General features: G+C 44.1%; 1 protein-coding gene across 1 annotated transcript; it reads left to right on the top strand.

Annotated features, from left to right (window-relative positions):
• The first annotated feature begins 11 nt into the window (after positions 1–11).
• On the top strand, positions 12–22,000 carry ACO2 (aconitase 2). Its single transcript, XM_059471643.1, has 18 exons — positions 12–64; positions 5,629–5,771; positions 6,813–7,071; positions 9,224–9,316; positions 11,232–11,390; positions 11,578–11,728; positions 12,938–13,042; positions 13,296–13,387; positions 13,669–13,774; positions 14,861–15,018; positions 16,062–16,135; positions 16,819–16,930; positions 17,111–17,233; positions 17,436–17,591; positions 19,514–19,705; positions 20,538–20,670; positions 20,981–21,102; positions 21,502–22,000. Exons 1-18 carry the CDS (start codon positions 29–31, stop codon positions 21,637–21,639), a joined length of 2,352 nt encoding a protein of 783 aa, XP_059327626.1. The 5' UTR covers positions 12–28; the 3' UTR covers positions 21,640–22,000.
• The last annotated feature ends 454 nt before the right edge of the window (positions 22,001–22,454 follow it).

Raw genomic sequence — 22,454 nt, 5'->3', positions numbered from 1 at the left:
CGCGACTCCATCTTTGTCAGTGAACAAAATGGCGCCGTACTGCGTGCTGGCGGCTCGGCTGAGGGTGAGCGGCGGCGGCGGGCGGGGCGGGCAGCGGGCGGGACGGGCGGCGGGGATTGCGGCAGGGACGGGATCGCTGCCCGCTGGGCGGCCGCGAGGGCGGCCGCTCGCCCGCAGCCTCGGGGTCGGGCCGTCCCCGCCTCCGCGTGTAGGTCAGCGTGTCCCCGCTGCGGCCCCACGCCCTGTTTCCATGGCGATAGTGGGGCGGCCGCGGCTTTGGCGGCGGCGGCGTGGCCGCTGCTCGGTCCTTAGGGCAGGACGTCTCCCGCTACCGGGCCCGGCCGGCCGTCAAGGTGAGTGCAAGGTGAACGGTGCGGCGGGGACGCGGGGACGCGGCCTGGCGCCGCCGCCTCCCCCGTGTGCCCGGGCCCCGCTGCGGTGGGCTGGAGGCGCTGTCAGAGCCCCGGGCCTAACAGGGCACAGAGCCCCAGGGCGCGGGGCCGAACGGTGAATAAAAGGTCTTTCCCCGGGGCAGGCATTTTTCTTTCCCTCGTCTTTTATTACTTCCCCTTACGGGCATGCGGCAGCACAAGGTGACTCCTTGTTGTGTGAGTGAGCTGTCCTTTGGCTGCTTTGCTTCCAAAATTCTCCTTTTAGTACAAACAGAGGCCTCTGGATGACAAAGGTCCCAGTCTCTCTGTGTGGGGAACTAGGACGTCTGAAGAAGCAGGCGAGTCAGACACAAAAATTACCTTTTTTCCCGGGGCTGTGATAAAGACTCTGGTAGTCTTGTCTGTCATGACCTCTAAAACTCACCTTCACCAGTAATATGATCTTGTCACAGAGATTGCCTTCCTTAAGACTTGGTTATGTTTAGTGTCTACTCAGTAATAAAGTTTTCATGTCTTTTAAGGCCTATAAGGCAAATACCAGGTGCAATTTTCTGTTTAGGGCTGCTAAGGGATAAGGAAGCCTTTGCTCCCTTGTGATAAAGGCAGGGAGTGTAACTTCTCAGTTTGCCACTTGTGACCTTGGCCAATGTGTTCCCCTTGCTTAGGGAACTGAAGAATTTGGTTGGCTTTTAGTATTCTAAAAGTATTCTGTGAATCTTAATTCCAGTTTGGTAATTACTATCCTACTTCAGATGCTTTAGAAAAGTGTAGTAGCTTTTAAATTTAAATGAAAGTTACAGAACAGCACAATTTCAGTTAGGTTGGCATACTTGTTCTTACTTATTAGATAGTTTTCAGTTTGTACTTTGAACAGAAATGACTACTAATAAAATGAAGGCAAACCTTTTATTAGGGTAATGAATTGGTTCTTGTTTTATGCTCTGACACTGCATGAGAACAAGCAATCATTTGCTAAAATGAATATTGTATGATGCAAAACAAAGGCTGTGCTGGCACAGTCGATATGGGGAATTTAGCATTCCAGGAGGTTGTTGTCTATTATCAGGCAAGGGATACATATTTTTTCCCCCCTGTGAAGGACTAAATCTGTGATGCTAATCACACATGCCTCTAGGTGATGTCTTTAGGAGCCAGGGGATTTTTGCCCCTGTGTAGCAGCCTAGAGATTAATGACTATGAGCATCATCTTGTCAATCACTGTGATAGTGCCAGCATTGAGCATGGCACACATTGCTGCTGTTGGTTCTGTGTGCCTCCCATCCTGGAACTGTTTTGGAGCTGGAGCTGCAGAGAAAGCTTGCCTCTGAGGGAAATAAATTGGAATTAACCTGATTTGGACTGACTGTCCTATTTAAAGTTCTAATAGTCTCAAAGGGTCAAGATCTCTTTTCTGCCTACCTGAAATAATGCCTTTAGTAGCATTCCATTTTTCAAGCCACATTGACTGAGAGGGAGGACTGTAAAGCTCTAAACTGCCTGAAATATCAGGTTTATTGAAGGCATTGTGGGTAAGTACCAAAATTATGCGTGGGCAGTTTTGTGCATCAGGGCTAAACTGATCTTCAGAACCATAATTGTGGTTGCTCTTTGGAGGTGGGTCTAGAAAATGAGCCTGCATTTACAATTTGATTATACCACGCTGCCTTTTTTTTTTTTTTTCCTTTAGGCTGAATCATGGTGAATGTTGAAAACTTGGCCAGTGTTCTTAGATCAGGGAATACGAGGAAAGATGGTATTTTGGGTTTCAGCTGGGATTTCTAGGACAGATTTCCCAGATAGAAGTGCATGTAACACAGTTGCTACTTTTTTGAACATGAGCTTTTGCTCACTGGGCTCATTCTGCCTTACCGGCTGCCAAAATGCAAGTTATTTTCTGAATTCAGACTCCCCTTGCACCTGGAACATTCACTGTAGTGAGCTAAATGCATGATAGCTACCTTCAAATTTGTAAAGAGCAGTGTTAGCTTCCTTACAGAGATTTCAGAAATAGTGACCCATTTATTAGATCTGCTTTCTTCTGTCTTTAAGGGAAGCTTTTCACCTCATGAAACACCAGTAGGCTTAGGAGCCCTGTAATGATTATTGCCATTCCTTTTACTGGACACTGCAAACTGGAATAAGGGATTCAGTGCCAGGTGAGAGGAGGTCACTGGGCAGCTGTTTGGCCAGCCTGGAAATAAGCAGTTCCTGGATAAAAGGGAAAATTTATAAATTTATAGATTTCCTATTTCCCTTGGCTCTTAGGCTCAAGGCACTTCTCAGTGCTAACTAAAAAAACACAATGGAAGCCCCCACAAATTACCAGTACCTTCTCAGAGAAGAGTGAGAGGGAATCAAACTGGGAACTGTCAGGCTTGTGACTTTTCCTTCATCTTGCAGTTCTCCCACCCTGTTTCTGAGGATGCAGTAGGAGAAGGGCAGGCATGGAGAATAGACAGGTGTGATGAGTGATATAGTGTAGATTCTTTGTGAGGAGAGTTCAAACTTTTGAACCAGGCAGTTTATACTGGTTGCTTGGTGGTGGGTGGTGATGGAGCCTTAGACTTGCTGGGTGCCAACTTGAGCAGAACCATATTGAGTCAAATGAATTCCCAGCAGAAATACAGGATTAGGTTTATATCCTGGTAAAATGAAGATGGCACTTTTTAAATAGGTGCCTTTTAAAATTCTTATGTAGAGAAAAATGCTTGTCTAATCTGCTGAAGCTGATTGGTTTAGGCAGTTATTTTCCCTGGTTCATATTGGCCATTACAGAAACTGACCTTCACTTTTCCAGACTTCTCCAAGTCCAGACAGAATCCTTCACCTTAAACACTCTTCCTGCTTTTGATGGTCTGAAGCTGTGGTCAGCAGGATTCAACTACTTTGTATTGCTGATCTTGATTACCAGCTGAACACTGACATAGTATTAGAAAAAATGTTACATTTCCTTGTGCCATTTCATGAAGTGAAAAGACCCATAGACATGTATGTTCAAACAGAAAAGATTTTACCTGAAGTTTGTTTTGAAAAGTTTTGTTGTACCTCTTTTTGGAGTGCCCTGCTTCAGATTTCTGTTTTAATCAGCTTTGGTCCCAGGCAAGGCTAAGATGCTATGAAGCCTGTGCTATTATTTTTATTTGCATATCTGTTCTTCTCTATGATGAATTAAGAAGAAATTATTGCGTTAAACCACAATACATTTCCTGGCCTGGGAAAGAGATTGTTTTTCCATGAACAGTGATTAAATAGCTCAGTGGTTTTTTTTTCCAGCCACTCCAGCAGTTGGAGACTTTCACAAGACTGAATATCTTGTGAGGTAAAAAAAAAAGGCTAGAACAAAGCAAACATAAAAGTTATGTGGCTACTAGGTAAAGAGCAGCTTTGCCTAGTTTGTATGTTAAACAATGAGAAGCTGGGTGGTGTTCGTATTGGTGTGGGTGGTTGTTCTAGGGGTTTTTTGTTTTGTTTTTTGCTGGTGGAAGAAGGAAAGGTCTAAGTCTGACACCTGTGATAAGTTCTGGAAGTTCTAGGATTAAAGTGCAGCACAGTGAAATTTGATGACTGGGCTTCCCATGCACTCATGGAGGAGCAGTGCCCTCTTTGTACCACCAGGCTCACTTCTCTCAGATACTCTTTCAGAATGGTGGTGTACAGCTGCTGTAAGTCTTTCCTGCTTCTACCAAAAGCTCTCTTTATAATGGCTGAGGATAGCTTGGTGAAAATGCAAACTGCACCCTTCTTGCTAGTGTGATCTTGCCTAGCTTTCCCCAAATTTTTGTTGCAAAAGATACTAAAAAGTGTTATCAAAAGGACAATAAAACAAGAGATTTTGATAAAAATTGGTGATGTCTCTTTGATTGTGATTATTTCAGGCAGTCTTTTCAATGCTGGTAACAAGAAAGTTGGAAACAATATTCACAGGGAAACATTAAAATGTTTGAACAGGTTTAAAGAATTAACTAGGCTTTTTTTGACAGTGGTAAAAATAACCCCAGTGGTAGGTACAATGATTGTGTTCTGAACAAGGAATATTTACAATCACACATGCAAAAGGGGTGTTTAGTGTAACACTGCTACATTTATTAACCTGTACTTATCAAAACTTCATAACCCTGAAATAGCAGATGAATAGAAAAAGCAGGATTGAGATTAAGGTATAATGCTGGAGGAGGAAGAGTTCTGAACTCTTTTTCTTCAGTCTGTTTCCAAACTTCTGATGCTGATGAGTGAGACTTTGAAAGCATGTAAGAAATGTGTGTGCCAAATCCTTGGAAGTTTTTCTGGAGGCTGCTGTCTGACTCAGTTTTCAAAGCTGCGTGAGAGCTTTTAGCCCTGGGCACTGACCCGTCTCTTTCAGGTCAGGTGCTGTAAAGGTGCCTCGCCATAGCCTGCCCTTCTCCTGTGTTCCAGGAAACTGTCTCACTGTGGAGGCTGCCAAGTAAATTTGTTTTTTTTTTTTTTCCCTGGCACTTTCTGCTGATGCATTCAACTCACAGTATAGTTCACCTGTCATGCAGCTAACTCACCTGTAGGGTAAGTGCAAAGTTTTTCAGAGGCAAAAGGTGAGGGTGCCTTTGTGAGAGTGAGAAAAAAGCACCAGCCAGGCTGGTGGAGCTGGTGAGTTTTTTCCACATCTTGCTTCTCCTGCTCTGTGTTACATTCTAGACCAGGCCTGTACACCAAAGTCTCCTTGTAGATATTTAATACATTTTGCAGCAGTATGGGGGGATCCTGCCCAGGAAACTTAGTATGTGATGGTGGAACAGGGGCGTGTCCAGGCTGACTGGTGCTGTATCTCCTGCTAATGTCAATTTCAATGTCAACTCAATGCCAGGAAGCAAATACAAACCTAGAGATAGTTTGCTTTAGAAACAGCATTGGTTCTTCACCATGACCCTCATGTGTCAGGAGCATGGCAGACTGGTGCTTTCTTGAGAATTGGCTCATCATTGCCTGAAAGCAGATTTTTCATTTGAAAGCCTAAGGCTTCTGGTGCAACAAAGAAAAAGGTGGAATAATTTAGTAAATGCTACCTGTTCTGGGTACTTTAGCGTCTCTGGGTACTTGGACTGTTTAAGATAATATGGAATATTGTATGATGAAATATATTTGGGTGCCTTTGTGTTCCTCAGTCTGTAAAATCCCAGTAACAAAAACTGAAAAACATTTTTAATTGCTATGTTACAGAAATTCACTCTGCAGGGCTCCAGTTTTAACACTCTCCTTTTTTTAGCATGCCTTGAACAGTGGGGTACGACGCTACCATGTTGCTCCTGTCCTGTGCCAGCGGGCCAAGGTGGCCATGAGCCACTTTGAACCTAATGAATACATCAACTATGAAAAACTGGAGAAGAACATCAACATTGTCCGTAAGAGGTAAGAGTGGAGAAGGGAAGAAGGGAGGGGTCAGGGTATTGAATTCAGCTCTGCAGTGACAGGAGAGGAAGAAAAAATTGTTGTGGGGCCCTGGCACAAGGAATGTTTACCAGGAAAAGTAGCACTGAACTGTGGCAGTTGTAAATATAGTGAAGCATGAGTTGTAGTGTCTCCTTATAGTGGTGGGGCACTGTGGGAAGGGTTGAAGGATGTGATGAAGCACTGCAACGTGCAGAGAAGCAGGCCAGTGCAGAGGAGGTGCTAGAAAGGGCTCCATCCTCTTTGTTTAATACCCTCGTTGAGGAGTCTTTACATTGGCCCTTTGCTTCTTTCTGGGGCAGCAGCGCGTGGGTCAGGGTTGTTACAGGCGAATGCTTCTTTGTGCTGTGTTCTGCTCTAGGTGTTAGGCATGGAACAAAGGGCTAGGAATTAATAGCCTATGTAAACATAGTGACCTTAATCTGCTGATAGAGACTTGTGTGCCTGCTAATTTGTCATTCCTGCTCCACTTACTGTGGCAATGGTTTGTATGACTTGTCCTTCAGTCTTTGTGTCCTTTGTTAAATGTGGTAGTTCTCATTTCAAGTTGTTGTGTTGATTTAGTTACTTCTCAGAAGATCTTGCTACATACATAAATAGATTTCTCAGCTGATACAGTTGCAGAATGAAAGGTCTGAGGTCATGAAGCTCCACTTAGTTGTATTTGCTGTGGGATCTGATATTTGTGAATTGAGTCTGACCTCTGTCTCACCTCTACATTTGCTGTCTTGAAGTGAGCAGTCAGTGTTTCTTTTACAGTATAGGAAGATTAGAAAAGAAAGCATAAAATGACATCAATTTATATGTTTTTGAACTTTATGAACTGAACCCTTGTTTAACCATGTGCCAGTTGATATTTTAGTGCTGTAAGAAGATCATGGAGGTTTCTCTGTGCTAATAGGTCTTAACAGTCTGAGCAATAGAGGGAAGCATTCTGTTACATACTTAAAATGGCAAATGTTGAAGTACACAAGATGCAGATACTAAAATTATTCTCCCCAGGCTTGACCGCCCCCTGACCTTGTCTGAGAAGATTGTGTATGGACACCTGGATGACCCAGCAAAGCAGGAGATCGAGCGCGGCAAGACCTATCTGCGCTTACGGCCCGACCGCGTGGCCATGCAGGACGCCACAGCTCAGATGGCAATGCTCCAGTTCATCAGCAGCGGGCTGCCAAAGGTGGCTGTGCCTTCCACCATCCACTGTGATCACCTCATCGAGGCCCAGGCAGGCGGTGAAAAGGATCTTCAGAGAGCCAAGGTCACTATTGCAGAGGCGTAACTTCTGTCTGTTTGAAAATGTCCTTCCAGTTGAAGGATGAGCTTATTTTAAATTTTTTTCCCGTAAGGACAGCCAGGAATCAGATATGGTAACAGAGTGCCTGTGGTGGTCAGCTCTGTAGGTCAGATGCAATGAAGAAACAGACTAAATGGATTTTTGGGAGTTTTTAATCTCAGATTCATCCATTACATGGTTTAAAGGACCATGAATGTGGGAAGAGCTAGTCTTAAGTTGTTAGTGATGGAAGCCTAGATCATGTGTGTTCTAGAGAAGATATTTCAGCTAAAGAAGAGAAAAAATGATTTCCAAGGGAAAAAAAGGAAGTCAGATTACTCTATGTTGCAGTATGGCAGTATGAAAAACCTAATGCACATATGCCTGCATTGCACTGGTCCTCCGCTGTGAGGGGGAGGCAAGTAGTTACTTTCCCAAACCATTTGCTACTGATTATCTGAAGAGCAATAACTGAATCATGTGCAGCTTTCATGGCTCATGAGTATAGTATAAAAGTGTGTAAAAGTATGTAGGATGTTGGGTTTTATGTGGGAATTTCAAAGTGTTGCTATGTGGGAAGTTCAAAGTGCTGATACAGTGCCATTTTAAAATTTTCTACTCAACTGTTTTACTGCTTATTCCTCCCCAAAGGAGCTTCTGTAATCTATAGACACATTTATCTCTGACCAACATACTACAATGCATCTGCCAAGGAAATCTTGTTACTCCAAGTGGCTTAGCCAAAGTCCACTGTCAGAGCCAGGAGGAATTGCACCTGGAATGTTGATACCAGAATTTACCAACAGTAAACAGGAGTCAGCTGCATTTTGAGATTTTAGTCCATATCCTCACACAGCACTTGTGGTGTTGAAGTATCTGCTTTTGGCTTTCTTCAGTGGGCCACAGTAAAGCAACTTGCACCACTCAGGAGTGATTTGGGGAGTTCTTGCTCTGCTTGTCTCAGTCCTAAGTTGTGCAATTAACAGTTTGAGACTTAACTAAATCAGACAATTTCTTTTCTCCTGTTCACCTCCTGTTTTCCCCTTTCCCCTATTCCTGCACTTATTCTCCATAGTGCAATTATATTTGCTGCAGCCCTGAATTGAGCTGAGTCCCTTCTTTGCCATCCACTCTGAGCAAAGCAAGTAAAGGTCCTGCCTTCTTCTGACTGGCTTCTGCTGCTGCCAGCTGGCACACAATGAATGCTGGCAGGCCAGAGGGTGGTTTGGGTTTACTGGGGGAGGGATGCACAAACAGAGTGGAGTGACCCAACTCCCAGTGGAAAACAAGGCTTAAAGAGCTGCTGCAGCCTCTTGGGAAACTTCAGCAAATGTGTGCTGAGACAATTCTTCAATTATCTTGTTTCCCCTTTCCCTTTATTCTGAAGCTTAGCTGCATGAGAACAGTCTTTAAGAAATTCTCTACTTCTAGTGCTTATCTTATCTACTCCAGCACTCTTCTGCCAAGAACTGTTAGGATATAATAGTGTCATACTTCCTTGGCAACCATGGTTTTTCTCACAAGCCAATTTCATGGTGTGACCTCCACCAACAATGGTGACAGTGCAGCAAGAAGGACAGCATTGTGTGAGTCTTAAACAGGGGACTTGCTAGAATGACAAATGACACTCACCAACTCCCCTGGCAGTGAACACTTCCAGTTCCATTTCTTAATCTGTAAAAATAAAGCCAGAATATTTATCTAAGGGATTTGAAATGTCTCCAAAGCATCTGTATAGGAAAAAGAGCACCCGGTAGAGAAGGAAGGAGGGGCTAGAATGAGTGAGGGAAACAGGTTAAAAAAAAACCCTGAGAATAGGGAAAGTGAGCACAGCATTTTTAAATGTCTTATTGGCAGGGTTTTCCTTAAATTGTGCTGTTTGGAATTAGAAACTAAAAAACTTTTAGTAGAGCTACAAGTGGGATGCAATTAAATGGTCTGTTATAGCTGTCTGTCAAACAGTCTTAATCGTAACCTGTTGATTTTAAAAATTATGTGCAACTCCTTCCAGCTGCTCCAAAACTGGGAAGCAAACTACAGGCAGGCATGTAAAAGAAAGGAATGTGTTTGAACAAACTTTTGCTGTATGGAAGAACAAAATGGGGTACTAATGCTCTGTGCTTCCCTATGTGAATAGGACATAAACCAGGAGGTGTACAACTTTCTGTCAACGGCTGGTGCCAAGTATGGAGTGGGATTCTGGAAACCTGGGTCAGGAATCATTCACCAGGTAAAGTGTGTGTGTGTTTGCAGTCTTTGAACATGAGTGGGTCTTTCACCTTAGGGTGGAGAGAGAGCTCAAGTGCAAATCTTTAGAGAATTTCACTGGGTTAGGGAAACAACTTGCTTTGCTCGAGGCAGGTGAGGTTTCTTACTTGCTGTCTCAGTTATCTTGACCACAGTGGAGTTTTTTTTAAAGGTTATTTTGGTCAAACTGTAACCTGATGTATCATTAGGTAGTGCCAACAGCATGCCATGTGAATTACAGAAGCTTGAAATACCTTAACTGCTTGTGGGCTGGCTCCTCCTAGTACAATTGAGACTGTAAGGTGAGGCCATGAAGCTGGCTACATAGGGTTAATGTGAATTGCTTTTGGTGGTAAGGAAAGCAGCCTTGGGAACATACTTTTTTTAGGATTATTATGTATGTATTTAGTTCCGTAAAACCCAGAAGAGTATATGAGGACACAACAGAGCAGCATACTTCAAGTACTCAGGAGTGGCAACACATAAGGAGTTGCTAGGTGAATTTGAATAAAATGCAAAATAGTTTCCAAGTCTGAGATTCTCTTGTTATTACACTTGGATCTAAAAAAGAATATGACAGTCCTGAAATAATTTACCACTTGATGAGGCTTTTTGTTTTTTTAAAGCAAACACCTCTGTCAGGATGTCCCTAACTTGCTTGCAGTTGGTTTGCTTTGAGGGTCCAGTAGTCATTTTTCATTGTTCCTCTGAGTCTCAGGCAGCAAAAGTTGAAGAGCAGCATGAAGCAAAAGGAGGGGAGAGGAGAATGGATGTCTGGTAAGCCTCCTGTCAGCAGGGAACTTGTGACCAGGTGCAGTCAAGAGCTCTCTGCTATGTTTTCCTAGCTACAAAATGAGTTACTAAGGTTACCTTTACTTAACGTGACGCAATGGATGAACTCTTCAAAAGGTTATGGGAACACCTCGGGTCATTTGTGTTCCAAAGCCACTTGTAACATCTGTCATGTGGCAGCATAGCTCTGTGCTGAGGTTACCAGTCTTCTTGTGGCTGACTTTCTCTGGCTGGAGGAAACTGGTCCTGTTGTGTAGCTTCAGGTACAACTGTGCCAAAGTGAGGCCTTGAGAGCGACTCTTCTCACACAAATAGGTTGATATGGCTGCAAGAATATAAAGCTGAAAGTTCTGAAAGCAAAGCCTTGGTCTTTTTGGTAAAGGACTGCCTTAGTTCTGTTCAAGCTGTTCTGTGAGTTCTGTGCTTCCCAGAAAGGCTGTTCCTAGTGCTAGTGTGGCACATATGCAGTGAGAAGTTCCATTAGCTTGAGTTCTCTACAGTGTTGCTACCACAGAAATCTCATTTTTTCATTGTGAATGATTTTGTGGTTTTGTTGATAGTTGAAAAGTCTTTCATGGAACTGGTAGCATCAGTAAGGGAAGGGCAGTGTCTTGGTGAGAAGTTCCTCTATGTAATTGAGTTTTGGCTGGCAGCATGGATTGGAAGAGCCTGTTGGTATTCTACTGCTATGGAGCACAAAGGCTATGGGAGGATAAGTCCATTGGATAAGTGAACTGACTTGCTCAGCTGTTAACAAGGGTATGGAGATTATGGAACAGACTCTTGAGGCTTAACAAAGGTGGCACCTGAGCTAAAGCCTAAACTGGAAGGAAAAAGAGGAGATTGTTTTCTAATTTTTTTATTATCCTGCAATGAGCAAGGATCCTGGGGCTGAGACTTGGTACCTTGTTTTGTCATTACGTCTTCCACAAGGAGTTTGAAACAAAAGAGATCAAAATTTCCAATCCAGCCCAAATGCAGTTATTTTCTTGCTATTGAAATCTGCAAATACAAACTGATCTAAACTCTTGTTTTTGTTTTCTTTCTGCTGTCTTCCCCCTTCTTTCCCACAAGCAAGCAAGCAAACAATCCATTTTTATTTTCAGATCATTCTGGAGAACTACTCCTACCCCGGGGTTCTGCTCATCGGCACAGACTCGCACACCCCCAACGGAGGTGGCCTGGGTGGAATCTGCATTGGTGTGGGTGGAGCTGATGCTGTGGATGTCATGGCAGGAATCCCTTGGGAGCTCAAATGCCCAAAGGTAGGAGCAGAAGGAATATGAAACTTTGATGCCAAGGCTGAGATGCATGATGTGTAAGGAGCATTGATTTTCAAGCACTGTGTATATAAGTGTGACAGGAATATACCCCACAGCAGAACTATATACTGTTACCTTTCTGACAGGAAGTGATGCCAGTATTTTTTTTCCCCTCATTGGTGTTGCTCAGGTTATTGGTGTAAAGCTGACTGGCAAGCTCTCAGGCTGGACTTCTCCTAAAGATGTGATCCTGAAAGTGGCTGGCATCCTCACTGTCAAGGGTGGAACAGGCGCCATCATTGAATACCATGGGCCGGGTGTGGATTCAATCTCCTGCACAGGTAAGTCAACACAGATGTCTTATCTGAGTGGATTATTGGTGGAGCTGGGTGTTGAGTTATCTGTGGAGGCTGGGAAGGGAACCAAACAAGAAGTACCAAATGTTTTCCCTTAGCCTGGCCCAGCAGTTTGTACATGGCAAACTGGAAGAGTGGTGTAACAAGATAGCACTCCCTCTCAGTGACCTCTCTCCAGTAAATCTTCTTGTGATTTTGAGAACATGGAATGGTTAATTGTGAAGAATCCTGTAAGATGGTGTGTGCGGATAAGAATAAGGGTGAATGTATTCCAGTGTAAACTTAAGAGGGTGGAGATGTCAGCAATAAAGGAATGATGTATTAATTTCAGCCTAAAATAGGCTGTGAATAGAAAAAAGAACCAGGTTAATGGGAATATATGTGTGACAGCTACTAAACAAAGAGCAGAGGTTCTGAGACCAGAAGGCAGTTTTTATCACACAGTTTATACTAGCTAATTGTGGATCTTGGGTGCTGAATTTGAACTAGCAAAAATTGTAGTTCTCTGTAATATGCTAGTTAGGACTAAATTACAAGAAATTCCTTCCTTCAGCTTGATGTACAGCCTTCAAGCTGGACTTCCATCAATTTGCATGACTTGGCTACAACTTCGAATACTTGGTTTACAAACTGAAAGCAATTTGGGATTTTTCTTCTGTGAAATCAGAGGAATTTTATATCTGCTTCTAGCTTGTTAAATGTAAAACAGGAGCTTCTACAGCTTCATTGCTGTGTGCTTGAAAGGGATGTACCATGTTCTGTCACTGGAAGCATTTTATTCAGCCCATTAAATTTCTCACACATGTCTGGCTCCTCCAGTGAAAACAAATGAGATGGTAGGGAGGGACAGGACACTCATTGAAGGTAGCAGAGACACTGCTCACTGCTGTAAATTATTTGATGCTCGGTGCAAACAGGAGTTCCTTGTTATATCAGTATCTGCATGTATCAGTGTAATTTTTGGCTCATTCCTTCCACAAGAGTCTGGTCACATGCACTGTATTGATCAGAAACATAGGGGGCTGACCCAGCCATTATATTGTCAGTGTCCTCTCAGCTTTGGCTTTAGGTTTCTGTGGCTGATGCCCTGATTTCTTCTAGCTTTGCTGTCTTTTGCATATACTGACTTTTGGAGAATTGAGTGGCCTTGGACTTTCTCATTTGACCCCATGGTCTCTTCTCCCACTTCTCTAGGAATGGCAACAATCTGCAATATGGGGGCTGAAATTGGAGCTACCACGTCGGTCTTCCCTTACAATGAACGCATGAAAAAATACTTGGGGAAGACTGGGAGAGCTGGTAAGAGGATTTAGGAGTTGAAGTGGGTAGAAGTATGGGTTTCATGTGAAGGTGTATTCTGGGAGCAGTATTCTCCTACAGTGTTGTCTGATGAGATTTTTGACCTTGTGTGGTCCTGTAGTTCATCTGCTACAAGCAGGGAGTCTGTAGATGGGGAATTACACAGTTGACCCCCCTGTGTTTAGTTTTCTAGACTTCTTTTTCTCCCTCATATTTGCTGCACTTTTCAGATCTTCTTTCTTTCTTATTCCAGATATAGCTGCACTAGCAGACGAATTCAAGCAACACTTGGTACCAGATTCTGGTTGTCACTATGACCAGGTGATAGAAATCAACCTCAGTGAGGTAAGACTTCATTTCTTCTTTCCATTTTGAATGCTGTGATGTGACTGCTTTGTGTGACTGAAGACCAAGCTGGGAGTTTGATGCAACACCCCTGGTGCTGTACTAGAACGTGTAAAATACATTCAGGTCTGCTTTACCTACAGCTTGTGCTCCAGTTTTCATGTAGGAGAATCTTAGTTGAACAACTACCAGATAGAGCTGTGAAAGGAATTGATTTGCTGCTGTGTTTTGGGGTTATTCTTTGCTGCTGTGATTTCTGACTTTGTCACTGTTTCTTAAAGCTGAAACCGCATATCAATGGACCTTTCACACCAGACCTGGCGCACCCTGTGTCAGATATTGGTGCTGTGGCAGAAAAGGAGGGCTGGCCTGTTGATATCAGAGTTGGTGGGTAGCATTTGCTCTTTCCTCTGCCTTTGTACTTGTGGCATAAACATTGTTGTCTTGGGATAAGCTGTTGGTCAAATAGCTTGGGATCCGGTTTTTTCACTGCTTGTGTATGTCCTTTGACTTTGGTGCAGTGTCATCTGTTCATGGCCATATATATTTTCTGGGAAAAGTAGTGACCACATGGGCCAAGTGTGTAGGATGAGATCCAGGATAGTAGGAGGGATTTTAATCTCAAGAGGTACACCAGGTTTCTTCCATTTTTGAAATGCTTGAATGTTTGGATTGACAGGAATGTTACCCATTGAAGATCATTTTTATTAAAAGTCTGTGGTATGGATTTACCTGTTGCAGAGAGTTGTCTGGAGCATGATTGTCAGCACTCCCAGCAGTTGGCTGTTGAACTCTTGGGACCTAGTAAAGTTAGTGCTTGCTGTCCTAAAAAGCAGGCTTGTAAATTTATGTACTTGCTTTTGGGATGGTAGTTTGTGGGCTGACTTCTCAACTGTTGCTCATGGAGCAGAGGAAGGAATGAAAAGAATGGAAATACATTGTAAAGCCATGTCCCTGGTGGGAAGTGTTACAAATAGGATACAATTACAGTAGCTGTAACTGAGAGAATTTTTATTTTGCTGCTTAGCACCAGAATGCTGTCAGGATGGTACAGCCTGTCCTTGTGTGGTCTTCACTCTATGCTGAAGATGTTTTCTTTTTCCTCCATTTCTTGCCATCTTGATTTAAAGCTTTTTCTGTCTTTGTGGAACAATAACTCTCTTTGGTTATTTGCTTAACCAAAGTGCAAGTAGGTGACACTCAGGTCTTGTAAAACAGTAACCTAGTCAGATTAGACTAGTGACTGAGTAGTGTGTTCTGACTGTGCAACCTCCAGAGCTGGACAAGGGACTGCTTGTGACCACACTATATCACTGGGAGGCTTGGCAGTGTTGGTACCTGAAACCCTTTCAGTTTCCTTATCAACAGAAAAGGTGGTTATCCCTTGTTTGTTCTTCTGGGAGACGGATCAGGGAGAATCTTCCAAGTACCAGGGCTGCAGTAACCACCCCCTGTTTCTGTCAAACACCACAGGCTTGATTGGCAGCTGCACCAACTCCAGCTATGAGGACATGGGACGCTCTGCAGCGGTGGCAAAACAGGCGCTTGCACATGGATTGAAGTGCAAATCCAAGTTCACCATCACACCAGGCTCAGAGCAGATCCGTGCCACCATTGAAAGGGACGGTTATGTGAGTATGGCTGCTCTTTGCTCTTCCAAACAGAAAGGGTTAAATTCTTCAGGACAGTACTCAGGGGGCCAAGTTAACTAATGGAAACCTCCTGAACTTTGTCTTCACTTGTTGCTGGAGGTGCAATTACTGATGTCGCTGGTCTTGTGCTACTGTGCCTGTGGGTTCTGCCATCATATTGACAGTGTTTTGACCTGATATCTTTACTACCTGGGCATGTAAAAACAGGATTAGAACTGAACAAGGCTGAGGCAGTTGTCAGAAACTGGGGCCCTGAGGAGAGAAAAGTATAGCAAGGGATACCTCATGCTCCTAGGATAGATGGCCATGGCTGACAAAAGGCTGCAATCTACTTTTATCCCAACATATAAAGAGAGCCTGCTCTTTTGTTGGAAGGTGGTTCCCAATTTAGACCAAATTTATGGCAAAATTCATACTGGCTTTAAAAGGAATGTGTCTGTTGAGGAACTGTTACCTACTTTCTGTGCATAAAATGTTGTTTCAATTAGCTTTACTATTTAGTAAATTTTAGATGCTGTCTAGTCTGAGGACCAAGTCTTTACATATGGATGTGTCCAGCCAATGTTTGATGGCTCTTCTAACCAAGTCCTACCTTTCAAGTCATACCTTTCCTTACCAGCTGCCCCCTTCATTGAGTTGTTTGCTGAGTAGACTGAGCAGGCACACATACTTGCCTGCACTGTTGCCAGTTCTGTCCTTACATGGACAGGAAGTCTCTAGAATATTAATCAGACCAGGCACTGCACTTCAGTCAGATGTCTGTAAGTAGCTGGGTTGCTCCAGTTGAAGCAGGTGGAGAATGGAAACATCATGGCAAGTCATCCTGTGCTCTGCCCCAGTCTTAACTTACTGTCTTACTGCGGTCAAACCCCATGTATTTATAAAAGTGGCTCAAAACTGAAACAAGGAAGGGAATTTTCTTGGGCTCAGTGCTTCCTGTTAGTGTCTTCTTCCCCCAAAAGAGCAACCCCAGAAACTCATTCCAGGCATTCTATGGTAACAAAGTTGTTTTCTGCCCCCAGGCAAAAATCCTTCGAGAAGTTGGAGGGCTGGTTCTTGCTAATGCTTGTGGGCCATGCATCGGCCAGTGGGACAGGTAAAATGACAAATGGACCTCACTCCAGCTCTGTGTCTTTTAGCTTCCAGAATGCTCTGTGAAGCCTGATTTGATTGTAAATACAACACACTGGTAATTAAATGTTTAAAAACCAGCTAGCCATAGCTGTCTGGTATGTACTGGAGGAGGCAAAAAGAAGGACTATAGATTTATATTGAGCCTTTAGGGGAATAAAGCTGCAAAATGGACACACATTCTGGAGGCTTTTTGTAGAAGGCAAAGAATGGGGAAAAAGATTTGTTGTCTATGAGGGGGTGGACTGAAGTTTGTGTGGGCCTTTTAAAATAGGAAAAGTAAATTGGTCCAGCTTCAGTCATTGGAGTGGTAGGGAGAATAATTCCCAATAGAAGGGATGGGAGGCACATTTTTATGTTGCTTTATCACGGCTGACCATGGGATATCCAAAGACAATGTGCTTAGTTGATTATTGTTCAACAGTGAACAATGTGGGCTGTGAAAACTACTGCAAGAATCAGTGTTTGACTTGGGTTTGCATTCATTCATTTTGGGTCTGTGCTTAGGGGGAGACAACATGTACAGGCACCAGCTCCTGTTTCTAAGATAGTGATTGCTTCCTAAACCAAGCTGGGGGATTCTAGCAGTGAGACATCTAGAAGCAATATTCCATTTGGATCTGATGAGAATGTTTGCTTCTTTCACAGGAAGGACATCAAGAAAGGAGAGAAAAATACAATAGTTACATCCTACAACCGGAATTTCACGGGTCGCAATGATGCCAATCCAGAGACTCACGCATTTGTGACTTCTCCAGAGGTAAGAAACAGCCAGAGGGGGGGCTGTGGAATAGTTCAGGGCACCTGCAGAAGAGGCCCAGTGTGCCTTATTTAGTAGCTTTTGGCTGGTGGCTTTGAGACTTAGATATAGGACTTCCAGGTGAAGTGATGGGAGGTAGAATATGCCTTTAAATTTGCCTTTTTTTTTTTTTCCTTTCAGATTGTCACAGCCCTGTCCATTGCTGGCACTCTAAAATTTAACCCTGAGACAGATTACCTGACAGGAGCAGATGGGAAGAAGTTTAAACTAGAGGCACCTGATGCAGATGAGCTGCCCAAACTGGTAACTGCTCTGTCTGGGGACAGAGGGAGGGAAGACCTGACACTAGCAGTGTTTTATTTATACTGAGGAAACTTACAGGCAGTGACCTTTTTCTTGACACATGATGGTAGAGCCAGAGTGGGTGCAGTTGGCTGTATTGGCTTGTTCTTCACATGCTGCGTGGGATGGCTGAGGCTGATGATTTTCCTTTTTCCTTTGGAAGGAGTTTGACCCAGGCCAGGACACCTACCAGTACCCTCCCAAGGATGGCAGTGGGCAGCGCGTGGATGTGAGCCCCACCAGCCAGCGGCTCCAGCTCCTTGAGCCCTTTGATAAGTGGGATGGCAAGGATCTAGAAGACATGCTGATCCTCATCAAGGTCAGGAACAAAGTGGGGGAGCATCAGCCATGACAGGTCTGCTTAAACAGCAACTGCTATAAGCTTTGGATGTGCCTTTGAGATACCTGATTCCCTCTCCTACAACTATGTTGTTACAGAAAGGGAAGCAAGGCCTCTTCCTTTCTTCCAGGTGTTTCTTTCTGATATTTCTTTCTGTTATAACTCAGTGACTCTTCTCCTTTGGGCTAGTGGTTTGCTAATACCATGCAAAAGCAGGCTTGTTATAGCATGTAATATGATCCTGTCCAAACCATGCAGTCTGCAGAATTTGTCCCAGTTACAACCTACAACAAAAAGGTGGATGGGTTCTTTAATTAGCATCTCTAATACTAATCACATTCTAAGATGTATTTTGTCTGAAATGAGGTCATTGGGAACTTCTCATCCATCAGTATGCATGTTCTCTTCCCACTTTATAGAAAGAGAAATTACTTCACACTTGTTAAACATTGCAATTTGATGTTTCAATGGAGACATGGGTTTCTCCTCACTGCCTGAGGTGAGTTAACAGATGGAAACTTCAGTTGATATGGTGAGAGGTTCTGAAATGCAATCCCTTATGAAGTGACCTTTGGGAACATTCCTGATTCTCAGTGACAGAGCTGGATGTACTCCCAAGGGCCATACTGCTGTGCAAAAGTTTTTGACACAGGCAATTCCTTTATAAGCACTTTAGAACTTAGCAGTTGGAAGGCCATTATCTCTGGTTGGGAATTCTGTTCTCACAAGCTGAGAAGGCTTGTGTGCAGTTTGGAAACTTAGAGGGTAACACTTGGCATCTTGTTGAAGCTCCCCAGCAGGGAGGCTGGGCTGTAGCAGGAAGGGCTTAATTGCTTTTTTTACCTGAACAACCTACTGCTGAGGGAAGTGAGAACACAGCAGGAGATGTCATGGCTAAGCTAATTTTTGCAATTTACCCTTTGGAAAAGGGATGTTCTTACCCAATGCATGCAGAGTGACCAAATTGTTCTGCTTTAGAGTGCCTTGTTTCTGTAACTGATGTGCTTTTCTGGGGTTTATGCCTTTAAAAAGAGATATGATGATCACATCATATCTCTTTTGAAAGGGACCACAGTGGGTCATCTGGTCCAACCTCCCTGCTCAAGCAGGGTCATCCCAGAGCATATGGCACAGGATTGTGTCCAGATGGTTCTTGAATATCTCTAGTAAGGGAGACTCCACAGCCTTTCTGAGCAATCTGTTCCAATGTGGTCACTGCAAAGTCAAGAAGTTCTTCCTCATGTTCAGGTGGAACTTCCTGTGCCTCAGTTTCTGCTCCATTGCTTCTTGTCCTATTGCTTGACACCACTGAGCAGTCTCCACACTCTTGACTCCTTCCTTTCAGATACTTACAGATATTGTAAATGAAAGGTCCCCTCTCATTTGTCTCTGAACAGGAGATGATTCAGTCCCTTAATCACCTTTGTTGCCCTCCCCTGTACCTGCTCTAGGGGCTCCATGTCTCTCTTGTACTGGGGAGCCCAGAAATGAACACAGCACTCCAGAGGGCTAACTAGAGGGACAGGATCACTTGCCTTGACCTGCTGGCAATGCTCTTCCTAATTCACCCCAGAATGCCATTGGCCACATGGGCACACTGCTGGCTCATGGACTGCTTGTTGTCCACCAGGACCCCCAGGTCTTTCTCTGCAGAGCTGCTTCCCAGCAGCTTGTGCATGGAATTACTCTTTCTCAGGTGCAGGACCCTGAACTGGCCCTTGCTGAACTTCAGACAGTTCTCTGCCCACCTCTCTAACCTGTTGAGATCTTTCTGAAGGGCTGCAGAGCCCTCTGGAGTATCAACCACTCCTCCCAGTGAATGCTTCACAGTTACAAGAGTTGAGGAAGGGTCAAGTACATTAGTCCTTCCTGAGACATTCTTCTCTTCTGCTACGCTTTAGGTCAAAGGGAAATGCACCACTGATCACATTTCTGCGGCCGGACCGTGGCTCAAATTCCGTGGCCATCTGGACAACATCTCCAACAACCTGCTCATTGGCGCCATCAACATCGAGAACGGCAAAGCCAACTCTGTGCGCAATGCGTTAACCCAGGAGTTTGGCCCAGTCCCAGACACAGCCCGGTACTACAAGGTGAGACCTTCCCCTGACACGTCTATTTTAAGAGGATGTTTACACTTTGGGCAGTCTGTGCCAAATAGAAGGATCTCACCCTCCTGCTCTCAAGTAACAGCAGCTGTGAATTCATTCAGCATTGAGGCATTTTCTTGGTGCTTTCTTTAATGATTGCAGTTCCTGTAGGAGATTCTGTCCCTACCTGCTATGGGCAAGAGGGAGGAAGATCTCGTGACTCAGAGGGGACCAGAGATCATATACAAAAGAGGAAGAACACCTTTAGGCTTTGCACACCTTACAAGGCATGGGTGTCATCAGACTAACTAAATCTTGCCTTCTGGAATGCTTCACCTCTGACCAGTCTAATGTTTAAATAAATTATAGTCTTATCCCATTTATTCTTTAACATTAGGCTTCAAATCTCAAGAAATGTCCTTTTACCCTCTGGACAACTTGGCAGTTGTTTCGATTGGCTCTTTCAGTAGAGAGAAGTTAAAAATTTCCATCTCCCTTCCAGAAGCAGAGCAGAGGTCATGGCTTGTGCCAACACTGGTCTGGCATAGCATGATGGAAGGAGAGGTGGCAGGAAAAGGAAGGAAAGTATTTGTTCTGGATCCCAAGAGCAATCCTCCTCAGCCCTTGTCAGCAAGGATGGCAGTGCATAACTACTGTGAAGCACTAAACTCCTTTATTTCTCTCCTTTCTCAGAACCCAAGGGAGTCTTCTGGGAGAAGGTGTCATAGCATAGCAATGTCAGTGAAGTGCTGAAATTAGATGTGTGGGTGGGTGTTTATTGCTAATTCCTCACTCGAGTGGCTGCACAAATGTAAATCTGTGTCTTTTGTTACAGAAAATGGGTATCAAATGGGCAGTTGTTGGGGATGAAAACTATGGTGAGGGATCAAGCCGGGAGCATGCAGCATTGGAGCCACGTCACTTGGGAGGAAGGGTCATCATCACCAAGAGCTTTGCCAGGATCCACGGTGAGTCAGGCTTCCCCTATGGTGTTTGTAAACAGGATGTGTTCAGTTTGAGTGGAAGTGGTGTTTATACCTTGTCCAGGGCTCAACACCTCCAGGCATGAACCCTCCCTGCTGACAGATGGCAAGGTCCCTCCTGTCAGGACTCCTGTTACATACCTGGTTGGATATGCCACAAACAACGGATATGCTGATTTTGCTACAAAGATAGTAATCTAATCGTTGTTGGAATAGTAGTGTGAGCAGGCAGAAGGTAATCATGCTTCCCTGGAATGGGATGTTACAAGTGTGGTTGGTGGTTTGTTCTCCACAGAAACCAATCTGAAGAAGCAAGGTCTACTGCCTCTCACTTTTGCTGATCCAGCAGACTATAACAAGATTCATCCTGTGGATAAGCTGAGCATTGTGGGGTTGAAAGACTTTGCACCTGGAAAGGTAACTGTCTGGGTGTCTTGTCATGCACTTGGGGGCAGGGACATGCCACTGATGGGGATCAGTGGTGAGCTGTGTGCTCGTGAGGCAGCACTGGCACTGATGAGCAGTGCAGCCTGCCAGCCTGGTGAGACACAGTGGCTGGGACACACAGGGCGGGTCAGAACCAGTGGTGTTCTGAACAGTTAAGAGAAACCTTTGTACAGTACTCTGAATTCCTGGACCTGTTGACTTAAGCACAAGTGTTCCCTAGAAGGAACTACAACCTTTTAAGATCCACCCTGAGGCTGGAATTTTCCCTTTTCAGCCCTTTAAAACCATGTAGAAATTTTCCTGCGAGAAGCTTCAGATAATCTTCTCCCTTGAAAGAGAAGGGAAAATAAAACTGTCTTCTTCCTTTAGCCTCTGAAATGCATCATCAAGCATCCCAATGGGAGCCAAGAAACAATCATGCTGAACCACACCTTCAATGAGTCGCAGATCGAGTGGTTTCAGGCTGGCAGTGCCCTGAACAGAATGAAGGAGCTGCAGCAGAAATGAAGCTAAGTGCGCACAATGCCCCAGTGCACTGGACTCGATTCAGCTTTGGCATTTTCATGAAAGTGCAATTCCATGCCTACTGTTGGAATAAATGTCTGATCAAATGTAACCATAGCTTCCTTTTTGTTATGGTACTTCCTCTTCACTGACACTATGAAAAGGGAGTGCAGCTAGGCTTACTTTTGTCTTTTAAATTCCCCAGCTTCCTTTTTCTATTTTGGCTCAATTTCAGTTCTCACACAGTTATTTATATTTGGAAATAACCAGCAAAGGTGGGTTTGTCTGCTCAGTTGGTTGTTTTCTGCCCATTCACTTTACTGATGGCTAAAGACTTAAAATGAAAATAAAGAATGTGACCATCTCTTCTGTCATGTGTTATTGTATTCATCATCCTAATCCCCCTCATTGTTTTTGGGAGGGTGGGAAAGAACTTCTAAATCACTGCTATATGGAAAAAAACCCCAAATTGAACAGTAAGTCAGTGTAGTAAAAAAAAAGAGCCCTCACAGCTGTCCTGGGCTGTTCAGCTCTTGACATTAACCTACTGCAGGCTACCCTTGTGATTATGACCACCCTCCCCCCTACATTCCTGTCTAGGGCAACACTGCCACTATTGCAGTGATGACAAACTTGAAAAGAACACCTGCTGTATCTGATTTCCCAGCACTGCACACTTAATGTCCTAAAGCACAACTTACAGCAGGAGATGGATGTTGAGGAGTCTCTCATGAGAACAGCACGCAAAACCACATCACTACCACTTCACTTACTCCTAGGAGCCCTGACCCTGTCCAAAAGGAGCTGAGCAAAACCAT

The sequence above is a fragment of the Ammospiza nelsoni genome, chromosome 5, assembly GCF_027579445.1.
Source record: "Ammospiza nelsoni isolate bAmmNel1 chromosome 5, bAmmNel1.pri, whole genome shotgun sequence".
Lineage (NCBI taxonomy): Eukaryota > Metazoa > Chordata > Aves > Passeriformes > Passerellidae > Ammospiza > Ammospiza nelsoni.
Note: the sequence above shows the minus strand (reverse complement) of the source record. Positions and strands in the feature narration are given on the sequence as shown.

Excerpts from the sequence above, each read along its gene's own strand:
- ACO2 (XM_059471643.1), top strand. The coding sequence starts at position 29 with ATGGCGCCGTACTGCGTGCTGGCGGCTCGGCTGAGG. Across the intron at positions 9,317-11,231 it reads GGTCAGGAATCATTCACCAG|ATCATTCTGGAGAACTACTC; the intron begins GTAAAGTGTGTG and ends TTTTATTTTCAG. Across the intron at positions 21,103-21,501 it reads AAGACTTTGCACCTGGAAAG|CCTCTGAAATGCATCATCAA; the intron begins GTAACTGTCTGG and ends TTCTTCCTTTAG.